At 43.1% G+C, this 10,094-nt stretch overlaps 1 protein-coding gene across 1 annotated transcript; it reads right to left on the bottom strand.

The window, feature by feature from the left end:
• Nucleotides 1–489: 489 nt before the first annotated feature.
• LOC148169250 (uncharacterized) lies at nucleotides 490–5,940 on the bottom strand. Its single transcript, XM_088043519.1, has 5 exons — nucleotides 848–5,940; nucleotides 784–800; nucleotides 704–706; nucleotides 590–646; nucleotides 490–557 (listed from the first exon to the last, which is right to left on the bottom strand). The coding sequence occupies exons 1-5, from the start codon at nucleotides 5,938–5,940 to the stop codon at nucleotides 490–492; spliced, it is 5,238 nt and encodes a 1,745-aa protein (XP_087899645.1).
• Between the last annotated feature and the right edge of the window lie 4,154 nt (nucleotides 5,941–10,094).

Below are 10,094 nucleotides of genomic sequence, written 5' to 3'. Positions count from 1 at the left end.
GTAAAGGTAGAAGGCGAAAAGTCGGAAATGAAATCAATAAATGCGGGAGTCCCACAAGGCTCAGTGCTTGGGCCAATACTATTTAATATTTACATTCATGACATCACTAAATTCGCACAAACCAATTTAGCTTTGTACGCGGACGACACCGCCATCTACGCTAAGTCTCATTCGGGTCAGGTCGCACTCAAACAAGTTCAGATCCACATTAATCAACTCGAGAAATTCTACGCGAAATGGAAGATTAAACTCAACGCGGACAAAACGGAAACGGTCATTTTTGCAAAAAGATTCACCGGGCTAAAGATCAATAAAAAACTAAAGGTAGGGGACAGTGAAATTGAAATTAAGAACTGTTTCACCTCACGGTGGAATGTTGTAACACGGAATAGTGATTCGACTCAAATGGTTTTTGGATGTTTATTGAATTATCGGTACAACGACTTACTCTTTCGAGTTTAGAATTTTGAATGCTTAAAAACTAATTTGTTATGTCTCACCCCACCCTGCCACCCTCAGTTGGTACAGAGGGGGTGGATTTATGAATTGGTGGTGGCCTAAACATACTGCCCCCCTTGAAGTTACTTACTTAGTACTTCAATAATCGTATTTACATATATCATATTTACAAGATTATTATGCCTAACTAACAATTAAAAAATAACTAATTCATTAATAACAACGAATAAACATCTGTACATACAAACTTAAATGACTAAGAAAAGCAAGGCAATAAAGGGAAGAAAAAAATAATAATAATAAAATGCGAATTGTCCTTCACACGTAAACTGAAGTCCGCACTACACTTGGTCACTACTCTTGGTCCTGAATGGGTAGGAGACACAACCTTTTCAGTGACCTTTTCATGACGCCTTGGTTGGTACGAACGCTGACCACCCGACAATGACCGTCGTTGCCTGGATGTACCTCTGCGATACGGCCCATCTTCCAACACAATGGAGGTGAATTGTCGACGAGTAGCACCAATGCCCCTACGAGGTTCTCGGGGACCTCGTCTTGCTTCCACTTGGTTCGCTGTTGGAGACTGCTTAGGTATTCGCGGGACCACCGATTCCAATAATGCTGTCGAAGACGTTCTACCAGCTGCCATCTGGACAATCGGTTGATCCGTACTTCTTGGAGGTCGGGCTCTGGAAGTGCTGTTAATGGCTCTCCAATCAGGAAATGGGAAGGGGTTAAGGCTTGCAAATCATTTGGATCGGGACTTAGTGGTAACAATGGTCGGGAGTTTAAACACGCTTCAATTCTAACCAACAGTGTTTGAAACTCGATTAATGTTAAATGGGCGTTACCCATTACTGTTTTCAGATGTCTTTTCATTGATTTGATATTGGCTTCCCATAGACCACCCATATGTGGGGATCTTGCTGGAATGAAATGCCATTTCGTATTTAAAATAGCCAATTTGCGCGTAATTTCCGGTTCTGACTGCCTTAACGTATTAAAGAATTCAGCTAATTCGTTTTTAGCCCCGACAAAATTCGAACCATTGTCACTATATAAATCACGTGGTTGTCCACGTCTGCTTGCAAATCTTTTAAGTGCGCCAAGAAACTCCTCCGTGGTCAGATTCGTAGCACACTCAATGTGAATCGCTTTTGTCGAGAAGCAAATGAACAACGCGACATAGACCTTGATTAATCGTCTTCCACGACCAACAGATTCTCGAATCATGAAAGGGCCCGCGTAATCTACTCCTGACACAAAAAACGGACGAGTAGGTGTAACTCGTTCAGCCGGGAGATTGCCCATTTTGATTTTTGGTGTTTTAGGATGAATATAAAAACATGGTAAACAGCGGTGTAATACTTGACGAATCGCACTGCGAGCTGAAACTATCCAGAAACGTTGACGTAAAGCTGCCAGAGTGGCCTGAGGGCCTGCGTGGAGTTGTCGTATATGCTCGTGCTTGATAATTAAATTGGTGACAAAGTGATTTTTTGGTATTAAAATGGGATGCTTTACGTCGAAATTTAAGTTTGAGTTTTTGAGTCGGCCACCAACACGAATCACCTTCGAATTGTCCATGTATGGATCTAACGATAGAATTTTCGATTCTTTCGGTACTGGCTTATTCGCGCTTAAATGTGCCCAAACCGTGGGAAATCCATCTCTTTGAACAATGCGAATTATGACCTCAAGGGATTCATTAAGTTCATCGTTGCTTATGCTTTCGGTCTTGAATTTGGTTTTAGTTTTGCAGTTTTTTATGAAACGTAGTATCCAGGCTGTGACTCTTTGAAGCCGCTCAAGACTTGAATATTTTGTCAACAGCGTGGCAGACAGAGTGCCTACATTACAAAGCACTACTGGGTTTTTTGTTTCCGGAATATTATCTGGGTTCGGGTTAAATTGTGACTTTGGCCAGGTTTCTTCGGGACCTAGAAGAAACTCCGGGCCATTGAACCAAAGCTTGTTTTTTAATAGGTCCAACGGCGAACTACCACGACTGATGATATCAGCGGGATTCGCTTCCGATCGTACGTGGTACCAATTTTCGGGCGCTGTTAAAGTATTAATTTCGGAAACGCGATTCGCCACAAAAACCTTCAACGTATTTACAGGAGTTTTTAACCAACTCAACACGATCGTTGAGTCGGTCCAATAAAGTTCTCGCGCGATTTTTTGTGGGACATTATGTTTTACCCTTGTCATCAAATTGGCCAACAAAAGCGCGCCGCATAATTCCAACCGTGGGATTGTGACTGTTTTGAGCGGGGCGACACGTGATTTTGCGCATATTAGTCTTAGTTCGTATTCATTGTCGCTTATTGGAACCCTCAAATACACGGCTGCCCCATATCCCTGCTTGGACGCATCTGAGAATCCGTGCATTTCCACGAGTTCAGATGAATATGACATAATTTTGCGTGGAATGCTTATGCTTTTCAACTGTTTAAACTCATTTATTAACGAAGTCCACGCGGTGTGAATTGATAATGGTACTGACTCGTCCCAACCCAGTTTCAAAGACCAAAGTTGTTGCAATAGAATTTTCGCTCGCATTATGATGGGACCGATTAGACCTAATGGGTCAAAGATTTGCGCTGTTACGGACAATATTACGCGTTTTGTGACCTTTTTTGGTATGCCACTGTAATTGAAATCGTAATTAAATGTGTCATTTTTCGAGTCCCAAGAGAGACCCAAAATCTTTGTAGTTTCGATTTTGGTCAAATCAACAATCTGAGACGACGCGTCAGAAGTTTCGGGTAAAACCGCGGAAATGTTGGAATTGAATTTTCTTAATTCGAATTTTCCCTGTTCGAGAATGTTTACTACCTGCTTTCGAATTGTGATTAATTCGTTTACAGAATCAGCTCCAACTAATAAGTCGTCCATGTAGAAATTGTTTAGAACAACTTGACTCGCGATGGGAAATTCGCGCGCGTTTGTATCCGCGAGTTCCTTCAAACACCGCGTCGCTATGAAGCTGGCAGGTTTTGTGCCATACGTAAGAGTTGATAATTTAAATGTTTTTAATTGTTCATTGGGATTGTCACGCCATACTATCAATTGGTAGTAAGCATCGTTATTATCGACAAGAATTTGCCTGTACATCTTCGCGATGTCGGCATTTAGAACGAATTGATGACTTCTGAATTCTACTATAATCGAGAACAAATCGCGTTGAATTACTGGGCCACGCAATAGATGGTCGTTGAGACTTGTACCATCAGAAGTTTTCGCGGATGCGTCAAAAACAACCCTGAGCTTTGTGGTTGTACTGGATTCCTTACGTACCGCATGATGTGGGAGAAATACACAAGTTGTGCCGGGATTTTGGATAAGTTCCATATGACCTAGAGCGAGGTACTCCGAAATGAATTTAGAATAATCTAGCTTGAGTTGCGGTTCTCTTGCAAATTTAGTTTCAAGGTGGTTAAACCGTTTAATTGCAAGGCCTTTGGATTCCCCGATTTTTAGCGGGATACGTTTGATCGGCAGGTTTACTACAAAACGCCCCGAAATGTCACGTTTCGTATTTTCCCTGAAATGGGTCTCGCAATCCGTTTCTTCTGCCGACAAAGGTTTATGACAGGTAGTACCAGATGCTTCAAGTTCAAAGAATTTTACTACTGTGTTTTCTAGGGACTTGTTAGTTATTGCCAGATTACAAACCGATTTCGGCATGATTTGTTTATGATGGGGTCCAGCGGCAACAAATCCAAAGTGCGTTTTCTGTAGAATTAGACCCCCAGGTAGTGCAATTTGACCAACGCATAATAAAGACCAAAACAAGCCGCTACCAATTAACATATCTACTGCAGCTGGTTTATGGAATTCCGGATCGGCCAAAAATACATTCTTTGGAATTTCCAGGTTGTCCAATTGTGTTAATGGTAAAGTTTCCGTGATTTGATTTAAAACAATACATTTGATATTGTCTGCTTGATACGCGTTGTATCGTGACTTTAGTGATATCGCTACCGTTTCATTAGAATTAGTGGTGGTGCCACTGATTCCCTTGATTTCGAAACTTTCTTTCTTACGTTCTAGACCCAATTTTGCACACATGTGAGCCGTTATGTAATTGGACATGGATCCCGCGTCTAGGAAAGCTCGACAGCGTTTGAATTTGTTATTCGCGGACTTGATTAAAATAACAGCAGTGGCTAATAAAGTGGAATTATGAACTAAATTACCATTTATCGCATGATTATTGATTGTTTTTGATGTACTTGGCGTCTCATTGTCTACGTGAAGTAATGAGTGGTGACGTTGACCACAAGTTTTGCATCCGTTTGCAATGCGACAGTTGCTCACCGAATGATTATTCCTCAAACAATTTACGCAAAGTTTTAATTTGGACACTTTTTCGAGGCGGCTTGATACAGTCAGGTGAACGAATTCTGGGCAGACAAAAACATTGTGTTCTGGAGACTTACAATATATACAAGATTGCGATTTAACATTAGGTTTAGTAATAAGTGTCGGGTTCGATGAAGTTCGTTTTATGAATTTCGCGTTAACTGTGTTGGGTATATTATTGATTTGATTAGATTTTTGGGTTACTTGGAGCGCTTCTAAAACCGTGGCTCTTTTTTCTAAAAAGGAAATTAGGTCTTCGTATTTGGGAACTTCCGTGCTCAGTGACGTTTCCCAATCCCTTTTCGTGTTAAAATCTAATTTCTCGATTATGATGGGAACTAATATCGCATCCCATGACTCAATTGGAATTTTCAGCGATTTAAGTGCCGTTATGTTTGTTACAATTACGTCTAGCAATTCGCGTAGAGAGACACCGGATGCTTTCGAAATATGCTGTGCATTTATTATCGTTTTCACGTGGTCGTTTACGATTAAACGCATGTTTTTGAATCTTTTTATCAGAATATCCCATGCCTCTGTGTAGTTTTCGTTTGAAATGGCTAAGGATTGAATAGCGCGTAAAGCTTCGCCGCGTAATGCGTTTTTTAAATATTGAAGTTTCCTTCTGCCGTCAAGTCTTTTGTGATCACCGATCAACGAATTAAAACAATTTTCAAAACTAGTCCACTCCTTGTAATCTCCTGAAAACGGGACTAAGTTTAAGGCTGGAAGGTCAGGTAAGATCTCGTTTCTATCGGTTGATGTGGTTGCTTGTGGACCTTTATTATTGATTTGAGATTCTGAGTTTGTTTCGCACCTTTCGATTAAGTCTAGAATGTCGCCTAACAAATCGCAATACTGATCTTCGAAGGCAATTCGCGAATCGCGGTTACTTCGTTTTGCTGCTTCTGTTTTACTATCGTGCGCTTCTAGCTCGTATTGCGTTTCTTCAAATTCCTTACGTAACCCTTCAAGAATCTGTTTGCGCGCTACTAGCCGATTAATGCTATTGTTCGCGAGATCAAAGGTTTTTACGTAATCTTGAATGCGTCGGAACTTTTCGGCAATCGTTACCAAAATAATTTTGAGTTCTTCGATTTTCGTCATTGTGCTAAACACGAATTAATGAATAAAAATGATTTTGAATTATTTGATTGAATCGAAACTATCCGGTGATCCGCTTTCGTCGTACACGTTGGTGGAATTGAAGCTTGTTTAACTTAGGAATAACGGCAAACAGGAATAATTAAGAATGGATTTGAGAGCCACTAACCTTTTGCTCCACGAAGCTGATTGGGATCCTCTGGTGGACGACGATGTTGGACGACTTGAATATTGAGTATCTGGGATCCGGCTCGAAGGACCAATGTTTCACCTCACGGTGGAATGTTGTAACACGGAATAGTGATTCGACTCAAATGGTTTTTGGATGTTTATTGAATTATCGGTACAACGACTTACTCTTTCGAGTTTAGAATTTTGAATGCTTAAAAACTAATTTGTTATGTCTCACCCCACCCTGCCACCCTCAGTTGGTACAGAGGGGGTGGATTTATGAATTGGTGGTGGCCTAAACAAGAACTCTGTGAAATATCTAGGAGTCACCCTAGACAAAAGGCTAAACCTAAATGAACACATAAAGAAAACGAGACAAAAAGGTGAAGCCGTCCTCAAGCAATTGTACCCATTGTTGGTCAAAAACAACTATCTAAACACGAAAAATAAGTTGCTTCTGTACAAATGCATCTTACGCCCCATCATAACATACGCAGCGCCCATCTACCGGCACAAACCACACACTCCACTAATTCCTTTGCAAAGATTTCAAAATAAATGCTTAAGACTTGCCCTTAACGCAGACAGATACACCCCGCTCCGTCAACTTCATCAGGACGCGAATCTTCCACTCCTACACCATTACATCCATTCCCTTTCCGATAAATTCTACGAGAAGCAGGTGCGGCACGTACCTCTTCTCAAACAATCCCTCAAACACCCAGCAGGAACTCACAAGTTCCCGCACTCGGGTGTCCCCAATCTAGACCGGATAATCCGCTGAATTTTGTTACAGGCAAAAGGCAGCGGAAGAAGAACCGTAAACGGCAATCGACCAGCCACTGACCATATCGGAACAGGAGTCCAGGAGCCCCCTGGAACATCAATCCGAGGATCAGGAGTCCCCGGAGCCCCCTGAAACCTCACCACTAGACCATACCGAACCAGGAGCCCAGGAGCTCCCTGGAAACAGAAACCGGACCGGAAGTCCCAAGACCTCTTTGAGGTCAACACTGTAAATAGTTTTTTTAAATATCCTTTGTACATAGTAGATAATAAGGTTAGGGTTTTTACTAAAATTTCATTTTCCCTAAATTAAGGTAACCGATAAGTAGGCTAAACACCACAAATGTATGCAACCAAGGTTGCCGGTGAGCCATAAAATAAATGTAATATCTTAGATTGTATAATAAATGTAGGCTAGGTTAAGGCATCAGCGCCACACATTAGCATAAGTTAATCTTAAGTGTGATATGTATTATCTTAGTGATTGCATGCGTAACTTCAACCGAATAAAAATCCTGTTGAATTTGAAAAAAATTTGGTTCTCGTCCGATCACCGAAGTCAAGCAACGTCGGGCGCGGTCAGTACTTGGATGGGTGACCGCTTGGGAACACCGCGTGCCGTTGTCTCTACTCTTTTCTTTTTTTATTAACATTTCTGATGTCAAACTTTTTTTAAATATATTTTTCACTATTTATATTTTCTCTCAGGAACTTATATAGTATGAAGACGAAAATTTTTAATTCGTTCGAGTTGAATTTGTGGTTCTGAAAAGAACCGATTTTTTTTCTTTTTTTTCCAACCAACTTCCAAGCTGCTCGAGGAGGATTTATTTTGAACTGGTGTATTTGGTGACGGCCTTGGTTCCTTCAGAAACGGCGTGCTTCGCCAATTCACCGGGCAAAAGAAGACGCACCGCCGTCTGGATCTCCCTGCTGGTTATGGTCGAACGTTTGTTGTAATGAGCGAGGCGACTGGCTTCAGCAGCTATACGTTCGAAGATGTCGTTCACGAAACTGTTCATGATAGACATAGCCTTGCTGGAGATACCGGTATCGGGATGGACCTGCTTCAACACCTTGTAAATGTAGATGGCGTAACTCTCCTTCCTCCTGCGCTTCTTTTTCTTGTCGCTCTTCGAGATGTTCTTTTGAGCTTTTCCGGCCTTCTTGGCCGCCTTACCGCTGGTCTTGGGTGGCATTCTCTTCTAGTCGTCGAGTTAAAAAAACGTTTAAAAACAGAAAACGAGACAGACACGACGTGCACGTTACGACGAGTATACTCGATCTAAAACGCCGCACACCTAAAATCCCTCTATTTATAACGAGCGAGCGACAAACAGGCGCTCCGCCTTAGTTCGTCGTTCGACCATTGCCCTAACGAGATGGCGCTGTACCGACCATATAAATTTCTAGCCTTCGCCGCGTTCGGCATTTATTTCAAGCCGTACGTTTGTCAGTGCGCTTCGTGTCAGTCGCCTTGGAGCAACTTGTTGCTTGCAGAGTGTTGGGACGTGCCATGAACTCTTCCGTCTGCTTGATTGTCTGAAACATACAAATGAATTAATATTAAACCAAAACTGATTTGTGCCGAACTTGTTCGGCCTGAGATACAGAGTACCTTACCTCACAAGCGCCATTTTCGGGCGCTTGTGCTTGTGATGAGTTTGTTCGTCGTAGTCCACGGCTACGCGAACGAGTGGGTTTCGATGTTGAGCCGCTCTTTGGAAGTACTTTTCTGCTGTTGCCAGCATAAAGTCTTTAAGAGACGGCATTTTTGCTTCTTCATGAAGCTGGGTGTTGCGAACGAACCATGGTGCGTTGAGTGCAATGCGAAGGAACTTGTTCTGAACCCTCTGGAGGCGTCTGATGTGCGTCGCTGCAGCGTGACCCCAAGCTGGGGACGCGTACATCATTACCGGTCGGACGATGGTCTTATACATCAAGAGTTTATTGCCAATCGAGAGACGACTGCGTCGCCCAATCATGGAATAAATCTGCGAGATGATGCCATAAGCCTTGTTCCTCACACCAGTGGTGTGAGTTTTGCAGGTCATTCCTCGATCCAGAGTAACACCCAGATATTTGGCTTCGGATCTCCATGGGATTGGGGTATCGAACATGAAGACTTCGCCATCTGGGTCTATTACTCTGTTGTCCCTGGTTCGCTTTTTGGTGAAGAGTACCGCGCTGCTTTTGGCAGCGTTAACTTCAATTCTCCAGCGAGTGAACCACTCCTCCAACCTGTCAAGGTTTTCTTGGAGTTTGCGAGTCACGGTCTCAGCGGAACCGCTTCGAACCAAGACTGCTGTGTCGTCAGCGTAGAGTGCCGTTGTGGAATCGGCGTCTACTGGCTTCGGGACGTCTGACATGAAGATGGCAAACAAGAACGGCGAAAGTATGGACCCCTGAGGTACCCCAGAAGTGATGTCTTTCATTGTCGATCTCGTTGTTCCAATCTTCGCTCGGAATTTCCTGTTTTCCAGGTATGATCGGATGATTTGCACCAAACCGATCGGAAAGCCGGCGTCGAGTAGCTTGTGGAGAAGCCCCTCGTGCCACACTTTGTCGAATGCTTTTGCCACATCCAAGAACACCGCGCCAGTGTGCCGTTTTCGATTGAAACTGTCTGTGACATGTTCCACTACTCGCAGCACTTGGTCGGTGGTAGAATGTCCATCCCTGAATCCGAATTGCTCCGGTGGGATGATGTCGTGTTCTCGTTCGAAGTCCTTTAGTCTCCACAATATCACCTTCTCCGCCATTTTCCCCATGCAGGGAAGTAGACTGATTGGGCGATAATTTTGTGGAAACTGTTGAGCTCCGCCCCCCTTCGGGAGAAAGATCACGTCGGCGATTTTCCATTTCTCGGGGAAATGTACTAATCGCAGCATTCCGTTGTAGATGGCGACAAGATGCATGACCGCGAGATCAGGAAATTGTCGTACCATCTTGTTGCTGATGCCATCAGGACCTGGGGCCTTTCTGACTTTCAGTTTTTTGATCATCGACCGTACTTCTGCTGGAGAAACTGGTCGAATCTCAGGAGCGCGCACTTGGTTGAGACGTCTTTCGACGCATCTTTCGATCAGTTCGACAAAGTCAGGGTCTGCATGCTCCCAATTGGGGCTGCATTGTCGTTCAAGATTTAGCGCAAAAGCCTCAGCTTTCTCCTCATCTGTGTAGACGACTCCGTCTTCACC

This window comes from Gnatocerus cornutus, chromosome 8, assembly GCF_029298725.1.
Source record: "Gnatocerus cornutus isolate USDA-ARS CGAHR chromosome 8, icGnaCorn1.1, whole genome shotgun sequence".
Lineage (NCBI taxonomy): Eukaryota > Metazoa > Arthropoda > Insecta > Coleoptera > Tenebrionidae > Gnatocerus > Gnatocerus cornutus.
The sequence above is the reverse complement of the archived record's forward strand: the minus strand, read 5'-3'. Positions and strand labels throughout refer to the sequence as shown.

Excerpts from the sequence above, each read along its gene's own strand:
- LOC148169250 (XM_088043519.1), bottom strand. The coding sequence starts at position 5,940 with ATGACGAAAATCGAAGAACTCAAAATTATTTTGGTAACGATTGCCGAA. Across the intron at positions 558-589 it reads TACGATTATTGAAGTACTAA|GCCACCACCAATTCATAAAT; the intron begins GTAAGTAACTTC and ends CAGTATGTTTAG.